This window comes from Lepidochelys kempii, chromosome 3 (genome assembly GCF_965140285.1).
Source record: "Lepidochelys kempii isolate rLepKem1 chromosome 3, rLepKem1.hap1, whole genome shotgun sequence".
NCBI classification, from domain to species: domain Eukaryota; kingdom Metazoa; phylum Chordata; order Testudines; family Cheloniidae; genus Lepidochelys; species Lepidochelys kempii.
Window position 1 is genome coordinate 119,848,605 of NC_136382.1, and position 24,674 is coordinate 119,873,278.

At 38.8% G+C, this 24,674-nt stretch overlaps 1 protein-coding gene across 18 annotated transcripts in view; it reads left to right on the forward strand.

The window, feature by feature from the left end:
- ARID1B (AT-rich interaction domain 1B) overlaps positions 1–24,674 on the forward strand; it is a 405,620-nt gene that overhangs the window by 133,695 nt on the left and 247,251 nt on the right. Inside the window, exon 5 of one of the 18 annotated variants that reach the window (XM_078852209.1) lies at positions 11,282–14,313. The exons of the other annotated variants lie outside the window; for them this stretch is intronic. Within the exon in view, the coding sequence (XP_078708335.1) occupies positions 11,282–11,383 (102 nt within the window). The 3' untranslated portion in view covers positions 11,384–14,313. Of the gene's footprint in view, positions 1–11,281; positions 14,314–24,674 lie in introns of those variants that run through there. 18 annotated transcript variants of the gene reach the window in all.

Sequence of the window (24,674 nt, forward strand, 5' to 3'; positions counted from 1 at the left end):
ATATTTACACAGTTAATAAAGTTATTTAAAGTAGTATCTAGTTTCCTCCTTCAACAGCCTATGGTGCCCAGTAAGCTTTCCAAATTACTTTCCAAGCCATTCTCCATATTTTCTTTGCTAACATCATCTTGTTTAGATACTTCATGGTCAGGCCCATTCATCTGCTTCCTGTCTGAATATTCTTTGTACTTTTCTCCATAACTTCTACTGAGAGCTTTTTCTCAACTTTTTACTATCCTTTCTCTTTCCTCCTTTAGGGCCTGGTCCAAAGCCTTTTAGAATCAATTGAGAATCTTTCCATTGATTTCAGTCAGTTTTGGATTAACCCTCCCCCGCAACCCAATTCCTCTGTTCCTTCCTGACAATCATCATCCTGTTCCTTCATGTGCTCATAGATTTTAGTGTTCTTTTTGAGTCATGCAGTCTCACCAGCTATAAACAACACATTATATTTTGAACAGTATGCACTATTTCTAGTGATCAAGACATCTAAAAATCCCTGTTAGTTACTACCTTCAACGTTTTCATTATCATCTGCATTGAAACTGCTAGGCCTCAACCACTTTCTCTAGCACATATGGATGTTTCATTTGAAATAAAATGTGTGTGCGTTTGTGTGTAAAAGTAAAACTAGAAAAAATGGCTTTTGAAGAGTCAAGTTATATAATACTGATATCTAAATTTATATACATACTTAACTGAATTTTTTTGGGATCTATATTCAAGCTCATTAACTTCCAGCCAGTGCTCTGACTGTCTGGAAGATTGACTTCCATTAGACCATCTAAACTTATGTTCTGTGTGAAACTTCTTGTTTAAATATTTCAGTTCAAGATCTGCAGTGCCCCATTGTTTTCATTCTGCTTTTAGTTGACAGCTCTTACAGTACATGGGTCCAGACTTGACCATTAGCACAGGTTGTGTGGGCCATTAAAATACTTAAGTCTACACTTTCAATTATTTCCAAAATAATCTTCATTACCAGTAGGAAATAAGGCCCGCAGGTGTACTTACTAAAGAAAACAAACACCCAAAAATCCACCACCCACAACAGATTTCACGTACTTGAAAAAGCATTAATAGAAAAAAAAATTGAATAACTTATGCTTGGAAAATACAAATTCAGGTATATCCTTATATCACATACTATTTAAAAAGTCACAGTTTCTTATTACTTTAAACATATTAATGTGTAGGATGAAAACTTAAATTCTCATACTTCCTTTTTCTTCCAGCATACAAAGAGGCCCAATGCCCACATCCAGTGTGGATATTTATATGTTGGAAGTGAAGGGGAGTGTTTTGTATGGGTGAATGCATTTTGAGTATTAAAATGCTTATATGGTATAAATTATGTGAACTGAGGTTAATGAGGATTTAAATGTTGCCTTTAGTGGTGATTTCCATGATTTTTAGTGATTGCACTGGTAGTGCACTTGAACTATACATTGTGTTTTTGTGGCTCTACTGTGGAGTGAGTTGATAACCCTTAAGATCAATTGAGTCTGAAGATTTACAGGCAAATTGGAGTAAGTTGGAAGAAGTGAGAAAAATACCTGGCAAAATGTGGTTACGAGTTTAATTTTATGTTTTAATTCTTTGGCAATCTGTATTGGTGATTACTGTATCTCTCACTAGCACTTTGGTAGTCTGGTGCACAAATTCCTCCTGTGTCTTTATGGGGAGAAAACATAAATGTAATCTAGGTATAGCTTAGGTTCACCTGATCACAAGGGGTTAATAGATGTGTAATTATGTATTCATCGAAACTACTCTGCAGTCACCAAGACAATAACAATTTTACAGATTCTTTTTTAAAAAAAGTAAAGGTCAAATCCAAGCATTCTCTTATGATTTTCTCATGTTTGTTTTCTTTTGTGGCTTATTATACTCTCCACTGGTAGAAATAGAAGAATGAATTATTGCCTTTTGGTCTGTTTTATTCACAATATAAACTTGATCTCTTTGCTTTATGTTAGTGGCAGAAGGTGAATTTATGGATTTACTTTCTGAAGAAGTTCTGAGCTGCCCTGGTCCTTGCTCTAGCCCTGTGTAGCCCTTTGCCTTTTGTCATTGCAGAAAGTACATTGCAGCCCCCGAAGATGAGTGTCTCCAAGTAAATATTGTCTTGCTACTAGGGTTTACCCATCTTCTTTGAGAGGATCTGAATTTCCACTCAGTGCATCTCCGGGAGATAAGAGTTGCTTCCTCACCATTTATTTAGAAGAATGATTAGAAATTGAAATTCTTACATTCAGTATTTCAAATTGACTGCTTGGTAGAATACTAGATTAGTTTTCCTTACAAACAACAAACCAGCTCAGGTAGCTGGGGAGAAACTCAAACTCTTGCAACTTTGAGGTGGTCCCATTGTGTGTCACAGGTACAGTAGGAGGAGGGGGAGTACTTTGGAACTTGTTACAGTAGCAAAGCAGAAGACCACTTGAAATTGGATGAGGCATTTTTGAATTTAATTATCCACTTCAATATCGCTCTGTTTCCACCCCTCCTGGCTGCTAGCTGGGGTGCCAGCTCAGTGAGTCAGTACCTGTGCTACCTGTTCTGCTCTCTTTGAATTAAAACAGAATTCTCAACTATACTCTAGATTTTTAAAAGATTTTATATAGTAAATTTATTTCCAGTAAGACAATAGTAAAACATGTCTGTGATACTTTTGTATGAAGTGCTGCAATATCCTGGCAGTTTAAAAATATTCCTTTTGTCATTCTTATAAAGTATTTCTTACGTCATTCTCTCTGTTTTGATTTAACATGAATGTGATTTGGCTTCTTCTCTCCCTCCCTTGTCCTCCTTCCCCCTCCCCCTCTTCACTTTAAGGATCACTGACTTATCCATTGTTGGCTGCAGCAGACTCATTTGAGTGTCTGCTGGTGGTTAGGAGAGTGGGCTTAAAGATTTAATGGTACATGTTGGTGCAGTTTCTCACAGTAAGGAGATTCTCAGTAAAAACCTTAGTAGTTCAATCAGTAGTTTATGAGGGTCTTTTGAAAGTGCAGCATTCATAAGCAGTCTATAGAAAGGATGGATAACTGTTTCCTCCTGTCCTTGTAAAGTGCCAATTTAAAGTTATTGATTTCTTTCCTGAAGCAAAATAAAAGTTAACTTTCACCTCACTCCTGCTTTCTCTCTCGCTTTTTCTTTTTCTTTTATTGTTTTTGTTGTTTAATTTAACTGTACACAATTGTGAGAGGATTGCTACAAGCAGAAAAATAATTTGATTAATGTATTTCTTGAGGGTTTTCGCCTTTAAAGGTTTTGTTTCTGGTGGGGTTGAGCTATAGTAAGGACTTACAGGGAGATGAAAGGACAGTTGTGAGTAATACTTTCTGCTTGTGATAGCTCTTTGTTGATCTAAGAGAGAGCACTTAAAGAGAGCTAGGTCATTTATGTGATTATGAAGAGCACTTGGTTCTCTCCTATTCAAGAAGGAAAAATAAGAGTTTTTGAATAAGAGTTCACTGTCAAGATGACATTGAATGTGACTTCCTTCCCTCCTCTCCTCTCTTCATTCCCTCCCCCATTGTACGATAAAGCAATGCAACTATACAGGGCTTGGTTTTTCCAATATCAGGTGACATTTTTGATTGTCCTTTGTCATTGTGTTTCTTGGCAGTTCCTCAGTGTGTAATGTTGTACATCTGTCATGGTATCTGGATATTATTGGTAACTAAAAGTTTAAAAATACACATAGTGCACTTTTGGTTTTACTTGTTGTTTTGATTCCTCTTTTCCACTTGGAGAATTGGGCTGTGAATGTGTGATGTGGTATTTGTTTGGGTGACAGATGTCCATTCCTGAATGCCGCTGTGTTCTCTTGTGCTTTGTTTATGGAATGATTGCTCCTAAAATAAACTGCTAATTTTTCACAAGCTAAATGTATATATATAAATTTGCTGTGGTTTTTGAACAACAAAGCAAAACTGAAATTACTCCCAAGACATATGTGGTTTCTAAAATTCCTGATTATAGTGATCCATTATTACTGGGTTATTTGGTGCTTATTTTAACAAATAAGTTTAGTCTTACATCTGTTTTTCTTTTTAGTGTTAATTGCCATGGCAGTGTTGTAGTAAAATGATGTAACTTTTATTTGATAAGGTGCAGGAAATTACACTACCAACTTTTCTTCATTTCAAGTTTGGGTTGCTTTTAGGTATATAAAAAAGTATCTGTCACAAGGTAAAAAGCTTTCAACAGGGTCTAGTGCATAGTAATTTTTAATTAAGCTAATAATTAAAAGTAACTTCTAGGTTACTTTATTATTCAGTTAACTTACCTAACTGACACTGGATTTGAGTGTTCTACTGTGTTACAATATGGATATCATTTCAGGCAAGCTTCACAAAACTCAGTTTTGACTTAGGGAGTGATTGTGTAGTTGATACCAATGGAATATGAATTTATAAATCCAGACTCCATGAAGAACTTTTTATATTTTCTCATCTGAAGCTTAAAACTAAAAAGAGTTGTTTGAGGGCTGCACTTTGTTCATACTGTTGTGTTGAAAAGGACTTATTTGGGATTTTGAAATTCTGGTCTTGAGAAAATTAATTAAAAGATTAATCAAAAACAGGGGTTGTGAAAAACGAGGGGGGAATACTTGCATTGGTGTCAGTGTGCTTCTTCAAGGAATATCCATGTGGGTGCCCCACTCAGGTACAATTTGCCTCTTGAGCCCTTGATTGGAGATTTTCTGTTAGCACTGTGTGTTTGGTCTGTGTATGTGCTCTGTACAACCTCATATCTCACTTCGAGAGTAAGTAAGGCTGCATGGGGAAACCACCCTCAGTTTCTTCCCTACCGTGTTGTCCTGAGATGGAACTCTTGTGTACAAGCATACCACAGAGTGTTTTGTTGTTTAGTTAGTTTAGTGTTTCTAGTTAGTGTTTGTTGTTGTTAGTATAGAATTAGTTAGATAGCTGTGAGAGGTCTGAGTTTTTCTTCTCCCTCTTTTGTTTCCCCTGTTTTTTTCCAAGGAGCTTACTCGGCCTGGCTGGGCATGCCTGCTCACTAGGTTTCAAATGCTGCCTCTCTTGTCAGGAGGCTATCTTGATCAGCGACAACCACTGTACATGTATCTGTTGCTTGGGAGAGTCCCATATCTCCCAAAAGTGTAACTTTTGCCTGGCTCTAAAAGCTAGAACTTGGAAGAATCGAGAAACCAAACTGAAGCTGATGATGCTAGAGTGCTCCCTTTGATCTGCTTGCGAGTCATGTCAGAAGATCCCCCTGTACCTCTGTCTACAGATAGATCCAGTGCTCCTTTGAATTTGGCTAAGGTCTCCCCTAAGAAGGAGAAGATCTTAGAGGACTCAAGGAAAGGTCCAAAGAAGAGGAGCTTGGTCTAGCACCACAAGGAACCAACTCCCAAGAAGTCCTAATCTCCTGTTAGGTCTGTAGTGTCAAAGGCATCAACCTCTGACTTGATACTATGGAGGGGAAAGACTCTTCCTCTGGTACCAGGAGCACTTGGGAGAAACACAGTGCTGGCATGACCTTTGCACTGTCTGCCTTCAGATTGGCACTATCTATTACAGATTTACTGATAGTGCTCTCCCACTCTGCTCCATCGGTACCAACAGAATTGAAGCACACACCTTTGGGCCCAATACCTACATGCTCCAAAGGTACTGCCCAAGTCAACAGCTGCATTGGTACTGACCCACTTGATACCACAGGGACTTGACAGTGTTAGACGAGCTGGACTCCCCACTGCTTTATGGGTACTAAACAACTCTTCGTATCGAGACCCTGGTCTCCAAATTACCAATACTTCCCAGTAGGATTCTCCACACCTTTTTACTGCCGCCATCCTCCCCCCTCCCCCCGCCATTAGGGGACATTGAGAAGGATGAAGGAGACATTCATCCTCCTTATCAGTGCAGGGCTCCCATCTGCATTATTACAGGAATACACAGTTTGACAAAGACCTCTCCCACATCAGGAATAGTGGGATCAGTCCTGTACAACCCCCTCTCCCATATGGACCTTCCCAGAGGGTGGAATATCAGCAGCAATTTGCTAGACCCACAGCTCTACTGCACCAGGAAACTAGGGTTACACAGTCTTTTCCACCAAACCCCCAACCCTAAGACACCTCTGAGGAACAAAGAGGCTGCCCTTCAAACTTCTATTTCATCGTTATCTCGGAGAAGGCAGTCATGCCTCCACCACCATCAATGGCCTACGATTTTCATCAATTCCAGAACCTTGCGAAGAGGATGGTGGACACCGTATAGATATCTCTTGAGGGGAATAAAGACTAACATCACAAGCTCCTGGACATTTTTCAGTTGGCAAAACTCATCCGGATTGCACTACCCATTAGTAAAGTGCTCCTGGATCCAACTTCTAAATGAGCGGATAAAAAAAGATTGTAACCCCTGCAGGGACTCAGAATTTTTTTTTCTGACCCTCCACATAATTCTCTGCTGATGGAAGCCATAAACAAGTGGGGTAGACAGCATTACTCTGGGTCTAATCCTTATGACAAGGACCAGAAAAGATTAGACTTTTTGGACGGAAGGTCTACTCATCCACAATCTCAGACTGTCAGGCAATCATAGCCAAGTGTGACTATTCATATTACAACAAGTTTGCATCCTTTATTGAACGTCTTCCACAGGAGCATAGAGAACACTTCCAGACCATCATTAAGGAAAGTAATTCATTAGCCAGAACTTCTCCCAACTATCTTTGGATGCCGTGGCCACTTTTGTTAGATCCCTCTCTCACAACAGTTGTCAAGTGCAGGACATCTTAGCTCCAGTTGGGATTCCCAAGAGGGGTTCAGAACACGATTGAGGACCTGCCATTTGATGGTCAGAAGCACTTCTCAGGAAATATGGACAAGTCCCTGCATATGCTGAAGGACTCCAGGGCCATGTTGAAGTCTCTTAGTATATACACCCCAACAAATAAGAGGAGATTTAGCAGGTCTCTCACTACCCAGAGATTGCACCTGGCTCAGTTCTCCGATTTTCACAGAACCACCAAACCCACTAGAAAAAGACAGAGATTCCAGAGGAAAAGAGCTTCCCATCCTTTTTCGGCTAGTACCCAGTCATCAGTGAAACAGCGATTTTTTGGGGGGTTGGTCACGAGCATGACTCCTCCCTCATCTCTAGCTTGCAAACTGCAACCTTTTGCCCATCTCCCCACTTCAGGAGACTGCCTTTCCCATTTCCAAAAGCCTGGTGTTGTATTACAACAGACAGGTGGGTCATGAAGGTTATAACATGGGGCTATAGCATCCCCACCCCACTTCCCAATCCCTTTTCAGGGACTCCTCTCACGAGACTATATTGAGTCCAAAAATACACTCTCTCCTTTGTTTAGGAGCAATGAGTCCCATCACCTCACATGGAGAAAGGGTTTTTTGTAAAGTATTTTCACATGCCAAAGAAGGATGGAGGGTGGAGACCAATCTTAGATGTAACACAACTGAACAAATCTCAAAAGTTCTGGATGTTTACTCTGGTAGCTGTAATCCTTACTCTAGAGGTAGGAGATTGGTTTCGGCCCTCAGCCTACAAGACATCTATTTCCATATAGCGATACAGCCCACACACAGGAGATACCTATGCTTTGCCATGGGCCAGGACAAATACCGAGTACTTCCGTTCAGCCCCAATGGTGTTCTCGAAGGTTTTAGTGGTAGTGGCTGCTTACCTTCAACACAAAGCAATTTTAGTCTTCCCATATCTCGACAACTGGCTACTCAAGGACCGATCTATAGAAGCAGTACTAACTTCCACTCAGACTGCTCTCTCTGTCTCTTCCAGGAGTAGGGTCTCCAGCTAAAAATAATGAAATCCGTTAGTCCCTGTACAGAAAATACAATTAATAGGGGCATATTTGGATTTGTTGGCAGACAGGGCCTTCCTTCTCACAGACATATTCATAACTTAGTTGAATCTGATCAGGACAATTCAAGGAAACCCCATTACTACAGTAAGGAACTTTTTACATCTTCTGAATCATATGGCAGCTTGCACCTTTGTGACCAAGCATGCAAGATTGTGCCTCTGATGCTTTCAGGGTTGGTTCAGGAGGACCTATTCCTCAACCAGAGGCAATTTGGACTAACAAGTTATGGTTCCCCTCCAGGTGAAGAACTCCCTGGATTGGTGGAAAGATCAATGTAGTGTCTGTGTGGGGGTACCTTTTGTCTACGCAGCTCCAACAATAACTGTGACAAGGAACACATTGCTGTTGCAATGGGGAGCACACCTCAGCAGACTCATAACTCAGGACAGATGGTCAGCTTAGGAAACGTGTCTCTCTATCGACTAGTTGGAACTCTGGGCAGTAAGGAATGCCTGCCTTCAGTTCCTGCCCCCCATCGAGGCAAATCAGTCACAATCATGTGGCTTGCATGTTCTATATCAACAAACAGGGAGGAGCAAGATCCCCCTCCCTGTATGCTGAAGCTATAAAGTTATGGAATTGGTGTACAGCCCATCAGATTCAGATCTCAGCTGATTACCTTTCTGGAGTCCAGCATGTCACAGCCAAATGATTAGCAGGCACTTCTACCAGGACTACGAATGGGAGTTGGACTCCCAAATCCTTCCAGAGATATTCCAGAGATAGGGACTTATACAGGTGGACCTATTCTCCACATCTCGCAACAGGAATTGCCCCTTATACTGCTCAAGAGGAGACCTAAATCACCTCTTTTTGAGAGTTGCTTTTCTCCTTCCTTGGAAAAAGGGCCTGTTATACGCATTCCCTCCAACACCCACTGATGCTGAGCATGATGAACAAGATCAGGCAGGACAAATCAGACTTATCCTCATACTACCAACATGGCCAAGGTAAGTTAGGTATCTTTACGTGCTTCATCTCTGCGTCCAGCTGATGCTTAAGCTTCTGACTATCCCCCATCTCTTCTCTTAAGAGACATGGATCATGTGCTTCACCCTAATTTAGGGTTCCTTTATCTCTGAGCATGAGTCCTAGATGGTTCACAGGATTAGAATCCACTTGCTCAACAGGAGTACAAGTATTACTAAACAGAAGAAGGGAGTAACGCAAATTACTTACCTTAAGAAATGGAAAAAATTCAACCACTGGTGTCACCATCACCGCCGTGTGTCTGAATTTTCTCTGCTCTCAGCCATCGTGGATTATCTGATGGACATAAAAAAAATACAGGTTTACCAATTAGCTCTATTAAGGTTCATATTGCCACAGTATCAACATTTCATTCCCCACTAGAGGGGTATTCTATTTTGCTCACCCTGTGTCATCGGGATTTATTGAGAGTCTGGGGAATTGTTACTCCTGGATGAAGGATTCTACAGGGATCATAACCTGGTACTTAAATACCTTATGGGACCTCCATTTGAACCTGTGGCACCCTGCTCCTTGCTTCACTTACCTGTGAAGACAGTCTTTCTATGAAGTCAGCCCGCATGATGGAGAAATTGGAGCCGTGATGGCAACCCCCCCCCCCATTTATGATATTTTTCAAGGACAGGGTCTCCTTTGATTGCACCCAAAGTTCTTACCTAAATTGCTATTGGATTTCCATCTTAATCCATCTATTCATCTACCGGTATTTTTTCTTATACACATAAATCTCATCAGGAAACGTCCCTTCATGTGTTAAATGTACAGCAGGCATTGGCCTTTTATCTGAGTAGCACCACGCAATTTCAGAAATCGCCTAGATTCCTTGACTCCATCACAGAAAGATCAAAGGCTTCCACGATCTCTTCATAGAGACAGTCAAAATGGATCTCTGGGTGTATTATGATTGCTATGATGCAGCTGATGCTTGGCCTCCCCAAAGGAGTATAGCATACTCTACCAGATCACAAGCAACTTTCAGAGCATTACTCCCAAAACATTCCAGTGTTTGAGATGTGCAGAGCTGCTACATGGACTTCAGTGCATACCTTTTCTAAACACTGTGCCTTGGTTCACACCGTCAGATCTGGTGTGTTGCTTGGGTCTGCTGTTCTGTCTTCAGTCTTGGACTTGATTCCAAAGCCCCTTCCTCCCTGTGAGGATACTGCTGATTCGTCACCTGAAATGGAGTACCTAGGGGGACATTACTTAAAGAAGAAGAAAAGGTTATTCACTTTGCACAGTAACTGTGGTTCTTCAAGATGTGTGTCCCCCGTTGGGGCATGCTCCACTGTCTGACCTCCTTCCCTTCTGCTTTGGACTGTTCTTCTTGTACAATGGGGTAGAGAAGGAACTTAGACCGGTTCGCCCAAGCAGATCTATATGCCCTTAGAGCACGGCATGAGGTTATATAGAGAATATATATAATATATATATAATATATACAATATATATAATGTGCTGGCCGAATGGACACTGCTACTGGAAAATCTCTGATCAAGGGCTTGAGAAGCGCATGCACACCTGAAGTGGAGAACTCATAGGGACACACATCTTGAAGAACCACAGTTACTGCACATGATGAGTAACCTTTTCTTATCTTTTCTTCCTATTTGAACTTCTGTGTCACTCAGATATTTACATAAGGAATGCTCAAAAGATTTTAAGTATTAGAAATGGACTCTAATTTCAAACTGTGAATGAAAAAATATTTTTAAAAGTTAGAAGGGAAACAATGGGAACATCAAAGTTCCTGTTGTGACTATTAAGAAACCATAAGAAAATTACAGAACTGTTCAGAAGCCTGAAGGGGAATGAGAGGAGTTACTTGTGATTGGAGAGTAGGGTATGGCATGTGGGTGTAATGAATTGTCATTGGACATTGGAGATGGAGAAGTGGGTGAAGTAAATACAGTTTAGATTGCTAGAGTTGAGTAACTTCTGGAGATGGGGCCGGGCCTCTGATAGAAAGCTGTATAGTTCATTTTCAGTTTTTAATTCATTGGGCGGTGGTGTCTCATTTTTATTGTATTAAATATGAAAGCTATGGATCAATATTGCATATGGATGAAGAGTGTTAAGTGAACACTGTTGAGCAACATACTGCTTTGGAGATGCCAGAAGCAACACTGCCCTGACTCAGACTGAATACTTCCTGGGAGCTCATGCTGCAGTACAACCCCTTTAAAGTCAGTGGGAACTGTTACATACTCAGGCCATTTATTTAGAGGACCAAATGAGGATTTAGGAGCCTTGCTTTAAGCAGCACCCATTTTTGAAAATCTTGGCCTGGGTCTTACAATGAGGGGTTGAATTATCCACTCTCCTGTTTGGTTGTTGGTTTCCAATGAAAGATTTTGCTTTGTTGCACCAGACTAATTCACATTTACTTTTCTTACTAAAGGGTCTGATCCAAAGCCCGCAGAAGTCAGTTGAAAGACTCCCATTGACATCATTCGACTTTGGATCAGAAAAAGGAGCATTCAGAGACTGTGTTACACAGTGAGAATCTTTCACTTTTTGTAGAACCAAGTTCAAATTCTGTATCAGGTCTTCAGTGAAAGTGACTTTCTTGCCCATTCCTTTTGTTCACATCACAAAAGTGTTGCAAAATTAATAATCATTTCTGAAGTGAAGTCGAGAACTAGAATTGATAGAGGAGTTGCTTGTCATGATTGAAGTGCATTCGTGAGCTGTTATACATGGGGGAAATTTGCACGGTGCTACTGTGTGCTACAAGTCCCTCACTTTGATGAATGCTAACTTCATTCACGATTAAATGTGAAAACGTGGGAAAGAAAGGGAGAAATGAATCTTAGGTCTCTTTTTGTGAATATAATTTTAATTGACTCAGAACAACAATATATCAGAAAACCATCTCTAGCTAAAAAAATCAAGGGTAAAAATTAAGTTGGAATAGAAGAGATTTCGCTATCTTACTATTTTAAGTGAATAAAAAACAAAAATTTCCAACTCTTCCTATTTCCCTACATCTGAATTGCTCCTTACTGAACTGCTGTGTTTTACAGAAAAGTTGCTCAAATTAATTCAGATGTCTCTGTTTCATCATCTTTCCTTGAATTATATTTATTTTTGGTTATAAAATGTATCTATATAAACTCTGTGTGTATGTTATTTTTATTGTTTGTTTTAGATAGTACAAAGACATTAAATTAGATCAATATCCCAAAACAATTTTGTTATCATTTTTTCCTTCCAACTCCAGCCATTTGGCCGTACAAGATTAATCTATTCCTTAAATTAGTCCTGATTTCTTCAGGTTACCTTAAAACTACCCTTTGGATAGTTTTACCTACTTATTTTTGAGTTACTCAATAAAGTATTTTAAGGTTACCTCAAATCATAAGGTCCACAGTATTATTAATAATGACCTGATTCTTTTGTCAGAACTGACACACACACTCTGGCATTTATATATTTTCTTAAATATATCGGGTCAGATCCTCAGCTGGGGTAAACTGACATAGCTCCATTGACATAATGAAGTCCTGTTTCTCTGCTTAGTATTATTAGAACTGTTTAATGCTGCAGCTTATTATTTTTACTAGTATGCATTTTGGGGTATGGAAGAGTTCGTTTTGAAGTTGCATTTTACTTTAGAGTTAATCATTCTCGTAGGTCTGATTCATGACTGCATCAATTTTGTTCTACCTCTACATAACTGCTTTGAAATTAAGGGAATTATGCCTGTGTAAAGCTGGAGGAATGGTGTGATGGTGAGTCAGGACCAGTGTTTTCACCTGTGCTTTGTAAACTGCCTAAAATACTCTGCTCATCCAGGTGAAGGAGAAATGTACTAGAATGTGAGACATAGTATTGATTGTGATCATGCTGCTTATCTGTCAGTTCTGCAGTTCTTAAAAACTTTATTTAACATGGCTATTTTATTTCTGTGTGCCTTGGAAATGCAAAGGAGTGTCATCATCTGAGAGGTTAAGCTACACCAAACTACCTTGTTTTTCCAGCATGTAAATGATAGGTGTAAGAACAAAGTCGTTCTTGCACTGGTTTCTAGGCGCAAGCCATTACCTACTCCTTCATCTTCAAGTGCAGCTCTATAAAGCAGCTTTAATAAAACAAAACAAAAAGTGACCTTCTTTGGACTGTTTTCCTGTTTCCACTGACATTTTTCTTGTGCTTGAAGTACTGAATGATCTGGCTAAAAAGACAGCCCTGGTTGGGTATGAGGTGGAGGGGGTGTTGGCAAGAACTGGTGGCACTCATAATAAATATCCATTTACAGGATATGCATGTGCTTTGTGTCTTTATTATTAGTTTTCAATCTCATCTTCTAAATACAGACCCTGCAAATTATGAAAGGAGACTCGCTGATAGCCCTTGAATAAGCCAACCCTCCATACCACTCTTTTGTTTCATTTTCAAAAACTCCTCTATCAGAGGGAAACAGTCACAGAGATTCTGCATGCTGTCTTGTGGATGTGTGAAATATTGTTTGATACCCAAGCCTTGTATTGCCATGGTCTCAGCTGCATGGCTTATTAACTCATCTTGTGACCTATGACTTCTAGCGCTATGAGTTATCAAGGCCCTGTATGACATCAGGAGTGTGTATGACTCAAATGGATGCTGTACATCCGCTGAATCAGCTTTTTGTCTCCTCCCTTCAAGATTAGAAAAGCAGGTGTTAAGTCTCATTTTGAGAATTTATTGTTATCTGTTGGTGACGCTTTAGAGACCGCTCTGCTTACCCGCCTAATAGCCAAATGCAAGCTAATAGTCTGTTCAGGCCATTGAAGCCTAAAATCCTGCTAATTCCTTCCTCTAATGAATAATCCCTGATCTCTGTATGTGCCTAGACTACAGAGAGGCTAATTATGAGATTCAGCATAAGGAAAATTTAGAACAGACTATTTCAAAGACTGTGGGATTTAAAGATATATATATATATATATATATATATAATACATATTTATATTTATACAATTTGAAATGTGTATTTTTGTATGTAAGTGTAAGTAAAGGTATTCTTGGAGATATTGATTAGCTAGGATGAATGGAATGGCAAAATATCTCTTCGCTTGATGGGTTAATCACTCATAGTTTGGGGGATAGAATATCAGTTCTGCATGAGAAAGTCGCTTATCTTCAACCTTTAAAGATAGATGTCATCGTTTGTGTTGTGCTGTCAAGTAAATTGTTTTGAGTAACTAAAGTCAAGCTGACACTTACACTGTAAAATCAGCAACAACTGGGCATTCTTTTGTTCAAATAAGCCCATTTTAAATAATGCTTTAATTACTTGGGGCTCAATTTTGCCTCCATTACTTTCCCTAATACTCTGGACTATTAATGGAGAAAGGTGTACTACTCAATGACAATAACGGTGGTAGAATCTGGTCCTTCAGTTTGTGGGATGGTTCTGAGAAGAACCGATCTTGGTTATTTTTCATTTAAGCTTTAAGAAAAAGAAAAAATATAAGCAATCCAAGTATCAGCGTGGATGAGATGTTACATAAATTGGAATGAACACCAGAGGACACAGAATGCGTTAATCTCCAAGCTGCATGATTATTTTGTGTTGTGAAAGGTTAGCTTTTCAATTGCAGGGCTTAATTACTTTTCAAATGAATATTTCATAACAATTATTTTTTTATTGAATATAAAACTGCATGCTTATTTTATTCCTCGTGTGGTAGACATTAGTTTTCAGCAGCTTTAAATTCATTTCAATTCTCTTAACCTCCCTTCCCTGTTTTCATCCATGGAAAGGCAAGAAACTATTCCTAATATTTCCTGGTGTGTGGCTAATACTGTGGGTGGGGCATTGTAAAATCCCAGAAGTTTTAGTAACGTGTCACAAAATTTTTAAACATTAAAATTTAATTTTACGGGAACTGAACTCAACTTGTGCAATTGATATTGAAAATATTTTAAGCATAATTTAAAAAAGAAAATTATGAAAACAGGGCTGCTTAGTGACTTTTCCCCCTTCTAGGGTAATGCTTCTTGATGTTGGGACAAAATGTCTCTCCCTGCACATCTGTCTTTGTTGTATCCCTCCATAATCACCTTTTTCTTAGGGGTAGGTATGGGTTCCACTAGTTGTTTGCTTTTTTCTTAGGCCCTGATCCTGCTTTGAGATCTGCTGTCAAGGACTTTGTTATTTCAACCCCCAGAAGCCCAAATCCTATAGAGCAATCCACAAGCACAAACACTTGTGTGCATGGGAACGTGTAACTCATTTCATGAGGCAAAATCATGTCAGTGTTAATAATCTAAGGAGTTAGAAGCAAAATAAGGAAATGATTTGTTAAAATTAATTTTTCCACCTAGCAAATACATAATTCAATTACCATAGCCTCTGGCTCCTGTTTAAGAATCCGCACATGCTCCAAAAGCTTCATATCTATAAAAATTGACTTTTGACACAAGTTCCCTTTTAAGATCCCAGACCTGTCTTGGCAATTACAAGTGAGGAACTCTGTACCCCTGTGGAATCCCATTGCAGCTCTCTTGAAGACAATGGGACTCCACATGGGTGCAGAAGCTGGGGTTTTCTCATACTGTTTCTGGTCCTGGATGGTGAAAATACCCTAAAAAGACAATGGGCTCAATTATTCATTGTGATACAGCCCCTTTGTGCTGGGGGAGTGGTACAAAAGGGCTGTAAAGTCCCTGTATGCATCTGCTGAGGAATTCTCCTGGCTTAGGGTAAATTCCTTGTTGTCAAAGAGGAGGGTTAATTGCCCCACCACACTCCTTGCAGCCCTGGTGAAGGTGGCATTGATAGAGCCCTTGTTGATTGCCAGAACAGCCCTTATGGGCTGTTAACAGATGAGCAAAAGTTGGATCTCCTCTGAAGCTTTAACTTGCGCCCTGGGTCCATGTTGCACACCGACTGGCTCGAGAATCAGAGAAGCTCAAAGGGGACATAAAGCCACCTTTATTTTCCCTTTTGTCCTTGCCCCCAGAAGTTGCTTTGGAGCCCAACTGTACAGCCTATAATTCAATATTAAAATTATGCATACATTTGAAATATGTGGGGTAGGACACGCTTTTTAAAAATTAACAAGTGTTATTGTGAATAGACAGGCTGCTTACCTTTCCTGTCCTGCTAGTAAAGTCCCCTCACCCCTCCTCCCCACCCTTGTGTGGGTGCATTTGTGTCTCTGTATGCACACAGCAATGTAGACATACAGCTTTTGTGTTTTCTTTGAAGCCAGAGTGAATCTCAGAGGTGGAGAAATTTAAAACTCATTTTTTCCTTTCAGTAAGGGATAAACCAGTTTTGAAGTAAGGATGTTTGAAATATGTATATATTATATAAAAGCTGTGTGTGCATGCTGAATTAATGGTCTGAATATTATATTTAATTTCCCTGAGGCTACTCTTTATTGACATTGTCTCAAGACCCATGGGGAATCCCCAGGCATTCTGGTCTATATGGAACAATAATGTTCAAAATTGAAGCAAGTTCTCTACTCCCTCTTTAAATCATAAACAAGCCACTTAACTTCAGTATACCTCTGAGAATGTCTGTCTTTCCCACACTTTTTGCTACCTTTTTCCTTCCACCTATGGCATGTGCAGGTGATGTCCCGTGTGCCAAGATGGGATAACAACATCATTTGTTTACATCAGTTCAGGGACTATAAACTCCCAATGGTACAGTTGCTTTTGGCTTGCTTTCCAGTAAACATGAGTCACTTTCTTCTGATCCGTGCTATTCTTTTGGCATTTAGCTTGATTGACTTTTTTAATCAGGTGCCATAGTCACTTATTTCCTGTTGTTTAATTTCAGGCTTATATAGAAGCTTCAGAGTTAGATACTGTAATGCAGTAGAGCTATTCGACCAGCATAATAAATACATAGTGTTAAATCTTGTTATATTGAAATATACATGCTTAGAAACAGTTACTTCTTTTTTGTTTTTAAGTGATCTGCAGAACAACTGAAGAATATTTTAATAGGCCTCTTTTATTGTTTGCCTCTAATTTTTGATAACAATGAAGTGTAAGGATGTCTAGTAAGTTGTGGTCTTTAGTGTTTGCTTATGCATGTTGCCCTCTAGTTATTTTGTTGGCTTTGGTTAATTTTTTAGCTTTTCAATTATATTTGATTTATGCAAGTATGTAAATATTTACACATGTGCTGCACATGAAATAAATGTTCTTCAGATGACTCAGACACAAGCACACTTACATTGAAGCACACAGGTATCTGATATAGATTTATAAATTACTGGCTGTTTCAGCCTCATATTTTCCAGTGAGTGGCCATATGCTGTAACTGCACAGTGTATCGTTATGGGATATTTTTGCACTAAGAAGTCAGTTTAGAAGAGTTTCAGTTTCTTTGCTATAGCAAACAGTCTACAAAAGTAGTCAGACTTGCTGTTCTGAGGATTTAGAGTGTTGTTTATAGTAGATAGAGTTTTTGTTGCTGATACCAGATATTATAAACAAGCAACCATTTCTAGTGCACCTGTATGCTTATATGACCCATCAAGGAGGTAGCTGAGCATTTCTCAAACTTTAATGAATGTCCACCTCACAGGGATATTGTGAGAATAAAGTATTATTATTATTACTATCGCTGCAGGGTAAGTGTGTCATGGAGATTAAATGATTTGCCCATGGTAGAGTTGCCACCTTTCTAATTACTGGTAACCAGACCTGCGAGCCCCACCCATGCTCCGCTTCTTCCCCCCAAGGCCCCGCCCCCATCTCTTGATGGATCGTCTCCACCTCTCCCCCTACCCCCCGACTGGGCTTTCCCTAAATGGCACCCCGACACAGAAGCCAAAAACCGGATTGTCCTGATAAAACCTGGACAGGTGGCAACCTTAGCCCATGATAATGCAGGTGGTCTCTTGCAGAGCTGAAACTCAGTCTTGATCTCCTGAGTCCCACTCCAGTGTCCTAATCACATCTCTCCTTCTGCGTTTTTGATTCCTTCCACCCATTTATCTATCCATCCTTCCTGGTGGGCCATATCTTAAAGTCCTTAATTTGTTTTTACACAGTCATCACTCAGGCATAGCTCCATTAGTCAGTGAAAATTTGTTGGTTATAAAAACTGGAAAAGGACTTCAAGATTTGGCTCTTAATCTCATAGTTAAGTGTAGCGTCTATCTATCCGTGTGCACGCGTGTGTGTGCGCGTGCACATGCATATAATATATATATGTATGTGTATATAAATATCCATATTAATCCATAATTAATTATAGATAGTTGTACTCCACTAATTCTGTTGGGTAAGCTGGCATTTTAAAAACGTAATGTAAACAAATGGATATGGGCATTCTTAATGAACACATCTTCCCCCAACACAGGATCATCATTATCTTTTGGAATAAATGATTATAAGTCAGCTGACAGACTAATATTAGTTATCTGTGGTTGGTTGATTCGTTGGATGCTTTCCTGTGTTTGGGGTCATTTGTTCCACATTGGGAAGGACATGTGGTTATTCAGGGGGAATACTGCAAAGTCCATTAGCAGCCCACCAAAAGAGAAGGGGGAAGGATAAGCAAAAAAGGACTGTCCATAAATGATGTCATTCTAGTAAGTGTTTTATCAAGGAAAAGGAAACTTCATACTTTTTAATTTGGGAGCTGAAAATATCTGTAAAGTCAAGAAGTGTTAAGTAATTTGAGTGTAGGTCCAGTCTCTTCTGTCCAGAGATTAGAGATTGTTTTTGCTATGAGGAAACCTGTATTAAGCCTTTGCAGCTCATGGGCAAAGCTGATTTAAATCACTAACCCAAGGCGTGCACTTAATATATGGAAAGCCTTGATGTGGTGCCCTGCTTTGCCACTGAAGCTTTTGAACCTCAAAGAAATTTCCTGACTCTGTAGATGTTAAAGAACAATAATGTTGAATGATTTTTCTTCATTCAGTATTTATATGCAGTTTCTTTTTATACTAAAAAGAAAGTGCTGAAAAGTTACATGAAGTGAATTCTAGTCAAAGGTGTTTAACGTATGTGAAGGAAATGAAGCTTAGATTTCAAGCAGTGATCAATGAAGTGTAGTATTGTGTGATCATTACTGAGCAATAAAGCAGGGAAGGAATTATCACAAGGATGTATACGCCATTCATCATGCCTTTTTTTAATACTACTTTTTCTTGCTTGCTTTCTTTTTATTGTCTCCTGTGTTTTATGTTCTTTGATCCTATATATAGGAACCAGGTTCCCTCCTCCTTTCTCTGACACTTTCACCCGTTGTTATACAACGCTGGCTTCAAGCAGAATTCCAGGAGGAAAATTTATGTACCAAGTGCTTTAAAACTTTGAATAGCCTGAAAATACCTTGTGCTTCAGGTTTTGTTTTTGCCAGAAATAGTGCTGTGGTGCGTTCATTCAGAGTGTTATCCGAAAGTTGGCAGCTTTCCTTGCTGAGAAACAAATGGATTGAAAACTGTATTAAAACCTCAGCATTGCATTGTTTTCTCTTGCAGTATTTATTTTATATATAAAATTGTGTGTATGTATGTTACAAATGAATATGTCTATAAGTGGAAAGATATTGCAGCTTAGTTTGTCCCAGCTTTGTTGCTGACTTCCTGTGTGATTTAGCTAATGACAAAGATTAAACCTCTCCATGCCTCAGTTTCTCTGTTTGTCAAAAAAGTATTTCCCTCACAGTTTGTGAGGAGCCTTGAGAGCCTTAGATGAAAGACAGTACTGTAAATGCTTAGTATAAATAATACTCTTGAGGGCATGTCAAAGAAATGGCCAATATTCCTGTCTGTCCTTGTCTGTTTTATTATGTAAAGGTGGGGAGGGAACCCCAAAATATGAATAGGTCAGACTTTTTCTTCTAGTGGGCTTTTCCAAGATGGTGGTTGACGCTGAAACTTGTGACGTCTGCCAGTTTCTCCCTAGGCAATCTTTCTGCGGTATCAATTTGATAAAGATAACTTTGGGGATTTATGGCATGTAATATCATTTAAAACAACAAAACATTTAAGAGAAGTGATTAGTATGTGTGCTTCACACCTATTGATTGTTACTTTAGAAAGCAGAAAGCTCCAACTTTGCCTTTCTGGGTCGTTTCAGTCATGTGATCCAACGGTGCCGTTCCTGCAGTAGTGCATCATACATCAGTGACATCCTGACATTTGATAGCAGAGCCTTCTCTGAGGAACCCTTAAAAAGAAAAAGATCCACAAAATCTTTAGTACTTAAATTCCTGAAAAAACATTCTTTTAAAGAAGAAAACATAGGAATAAAGCATGGAATTTCATGTAATGTAATTTGATGTATTTTCAGGATTGTTCCCTAAAAATGTACCGTTTTCTCTTATGGAAATCATCATTTAAAAGAAGGTATTTGCAGAGAGTCATTTCAAACAGCCAACATTGAGGAAATTCTTGAAATGCACAAACAACAATGGTCCAAAGGGTCCACCTAAATGCATTAAAAATTTATTAATCAGTGTAGGTGTAAAATGGGAATTTACATGATTGGTGATAGCTTTCCAGATTTTGAGGTAAAATACTATGTAAAATTAAACATTATTAAACCCACCCTCACCCCCAAACAATATACCACACAGTTTCAACTCTGTAATTATCAGGTCTAAATTGTTAATTTCAAAGGGGAGCACATCAACTTATAAAGGCACGCAGTACTCCTTCGAAAAGAGCAATGTGGTATAATTAAAATGAACAAGTGGATCTAATTCTAAGATTCTGGGCTTTTCTTCCCTTGCAAAGTCACTTCAAATTGAATAAAAACGGAAATTGTCGTATATGACCTCTAATGAGCGAACATCCCCAGATAAAAAACAACTTCTAGAAGCAGGCTATTGCAGGGGGAGAGTATTGTCTAGTGTTCAAGTCAATCTGGGAGCTATTCACAGCTTTGCCCTTGGCTTTCTGGGTGATTTTGGGAAAGTCATTTGACCTTTCCTGTCAGTCTTTCCATCTGCGTGATCAGTCCATTTATACTTCTTATGCACCCATCACTGTTGTATCTAAGATAACAGGGCATTAAATGGAGATGATATCATTTCCCTGTCTTGGAAGGTTGTTCTGAGGTTGAAATAAATTACAGGCCTGATTCTCTACTCCCTTGCACAGGCACTTATGCCTGTACATAGTTTGATGTAAAATGCTATCATTCCGACTTGGTAAATGTTTTACACCCACTCTGCATTAACTTTGCACAGCTATAAATGACTACACTTGTTGCAAAGCAGTGGAGAATCAGATCCCATGTTTGCAAGGTGTTTTGAGATCCTCTGATGTAAGAGGCTGTAAATGTGTACAGCCTTACTATTAGTCAATATCCCTAAAACTTCCTTGTTGAACTTTTGTGAATTGTGTATTTTTAACACACTGTAGACACTTAGTTCTATATGGGGAAAACATCAAGACAGGGGCAGGAGACTGTTCTTTTTTTTTAAATACCACTTGCCTAGACTGATTAGCTGTGGCATGACCAGAGCTAAGCTCCAGTTTGATTTTTGAACAGAATTTCCTCATGGTACATTTTTCTGCCATGTTTTGCAGGGTTAATTTAGACATGATTTCCCAGAGGACACCCATCTTGTAAAATTTTATTGTTCATTCAGGAACTGATGATGCCTTGGGTTTTTCTTTCTTTCTTTGGTAGGTAGCTGAGGGGGGAAGCATTGGAGCTGGGATGAAGCGTATAATACAGTTCCATGTTTTAAACTCCACTATGAACACAATTACTGTACACATTTAAAAAACAAAAAATGAATAATGCTTCTTAACAAAAACACTTTCAGACTGACTACAGTAGTTTTTTTTAATCTTCTGGGAGCTTTATCGTATAAAGCCCTGTAATAACAAAGCCATATGAGTCCTCAGATTATTATTCATACTCCTTAGTGCCTCATAAGGGAGGCATTATGCACTCTTCCTTTTTACAGAATGTCTTATTTTAAAACACATGAAGTTAAGGCTATCATATAGTTTTTTCTAGTAAATAGTCCATATGATTAATGTACATGGAAGGCTAGAGGGGAGTGGAAATGGCAACATTCTATATAAAACTAGAGAGTGAAGTGATTATACTGTGCTTTAGTATTTCTAAAATAGCCCTTAAAAACTATACCAAAAATCCTAACGATGCTCAGTCCTTTTCCTGCTGGTAGGCTGTAGTTTCATAGTCCTTTGAATACTGTAGGGACAGAATAAAATGTCCGACAGGTGCTTCCATCCATCGTTGTTTTGTCTGGAAAGATTGTACTAATTCTGTAGCCAGTTGGCATCACCTGGGAGAACAGAGGTTAATGTTGATGTTTCAGAGCAGGAGGAAAGGCTGTTTGTATGCAAGTGATATTGAAAGAAGATATGAATATTTTAATACCCATGGTCAACGCCATTGAGTTATACTACATACATGTTCCATTTTGGCTGGACCCCTTCTGCGCACCAGTTGTCCATACTAAGGAAATGTAGCAGAAATCTGCATTAAGAAGTACGCTACAGTTATTACTCTCCCCTTTCCCTTTTTTCTCGCACATAGTACAGCTTTTCTGAAATTAGGGCCTAGAAAGGATTTGTTCCCTTTGTACCCTAAAGAGCATCTTACCATGTTCTTCTTGTCAAGCAGTTCCTGCCTATTGTTTCTGTGGGGCCTTAACCATTTTATTGCTGATTGTACTGATCATACCTAAGGACTGATTCTGTAATCCTTGCTAACACTGGTAGTTCCATAAATATCAGTGGAACTACCAGCATAAGTAAGGGTTGAACGATTGGGCCCTGTCTTAAATTTCTGTTCACCTGTTGGTTTCAGACAGTGTTAGAAAAGCCACTTACTGTGGGAAAAATCCAGCTGTAGCACAAGCGGTATTTGTCAGAAAAGGAACATTCATTCTATACATATATTATTCTTTGACTTGTTTTCATTGTACTGTGCACAGAAAGAGAGACAATTACAGAAGCACCGATTCCATTTCCTCTATACGTAAATCATCGTTTTCTCACAGTTCAGTGAACCGCCAAAGTAGGTAGCCATGATAAAATAAGAATAAGTTTGGAGAATATTAATAAACATTGTGAAATACAAAGGAATGCTTTGTTAGTGCAACCAGTAACCATTTCCAGAAGACTTTAGTGTCTGATGTCGTCCGGGGGGGTTTGTGTGAATGATTTGAAAAAGAAAAAAAGTGGACAGATAGGACAGAGAGGAAGAGTCAGACATCAACATTGTCTGGGTGCAATACAAGTTTACATTGTATTATACTTTATTTTTAGTTTAATTATTTTAATTTTGGCTGTTGCATTTCTTTTGCACAATTGAATAGTAAGTGATCACAAAAGTAATGTTTAATTCTTAAATGCTTAAAGCCAATAGTTACCTTTTTTCAGGATGAGAAACATTCTGAAACAGGTGGATCACAGTAACATTTACATTTCTTTTTCTTTTTTGCTCTTTTAATATGTCCAGCCAACTGCTGAGCCAACCAGGCAGAAATCTTTACCCTTCCTAGGTCAGATTCCAGCAAAGTCTTTTTGCTTTTACAGAATAATGCCAAACAGCAAACTGACTCAGCTTTAAGCACTGCATATGGTCCCAAGGGGAGAAATTACCCATCCAAATGATGGGTGGATGGCAGCCAGGCAGCAGGGTTGGATAAAGCTGCAGCATGCTTATAGTCTGTTTCACTAGGGCTCCAGACATTCAAACCAGCTACTTGGTGTATTTAAATTTGATCTCTGTAATGGTTAGGAGCATAAGGGGATTGGAAACAAAATAAAAACAATAGCTATTCCTTCTTACGGTGTTTCTGTAAAGTAATAAGAATATGCTGAGGAGAATTAAAATCTTTGGTATGGTTTTACTTCTTTTTTTTTTTAGAGGGGATTTGGCAGTTGAACTGGTATCAAATGTAATTTTAGTAGCCCATTTCCCTTGCCTAAGTAAAGTTTGGTATGTTTCTCTCCTTATTAATTCATGTCAGAAGATTCTGAGTTAGCCTCAGTAAATGCCAGATACAGTAGCCAAGAACTCAGAATGAGACTTTATTATTTTTGTGTGTTTATTTTGTAATGTTCAGAGGTTTGCTATAGGAGCCTTACAGGTTACAAAGACATGGTCCAACCCCCGAGAATTTAGTCTATCTTAAAATGATTACAATAATGATGAGCAAATCTACCGAGTCTACATGTTACTTTTTTAAAAAATTCGCTCATTTGATATCTGAAAAATTTGAGCAGCAGAGTTCACAATTTTTGTAGATCATACAAAAAGTATGTGAACTCCAGCTGACTTCACAGCATAAGAAAAACTCATTCCTAAAGCTCTGCTGACATTCTAGACTATGGCACAAAGAGATGATTTTGATTGAAGATTTTCTATAAGTTAAAGCTGTAATAAAAACAGCAATGACAATTTCAGCTCTGTTCTGCAGATGGTTAGAGTGGGTTCAGGAGCCATGGTTGGCGAAAAAGAGGGGTCAGTATCTGTAGGGAAAACTATTTTTATTTTCAAGTGATTATAAGGGGCATTCCAAGAGTTTTTTAAAGAAATAAAACTCTACTTTTTTTGCTTGAGTGGTGTCCTTTTAACATATAGCCTTAACTACCCTGAAGACTTAAGTAAAATCAGTAACGTTGCTCCCTAATTCCAGTAGCTAAAATGCATTAGAAGTAGTTTCCCTGCAGTCTAAGAACACAAACAATATTAGTCATTCTAATTTTTTTTATAGCTACTGAACCCATTTACTGGATGCTTCTGATTTTGGGACAGTTTAAAAAAAGGAAACTAGTACCTATTTTGGTCAGTTCTCACAACACAACAATACTGTCTAGTCAAGTGATAGGTAT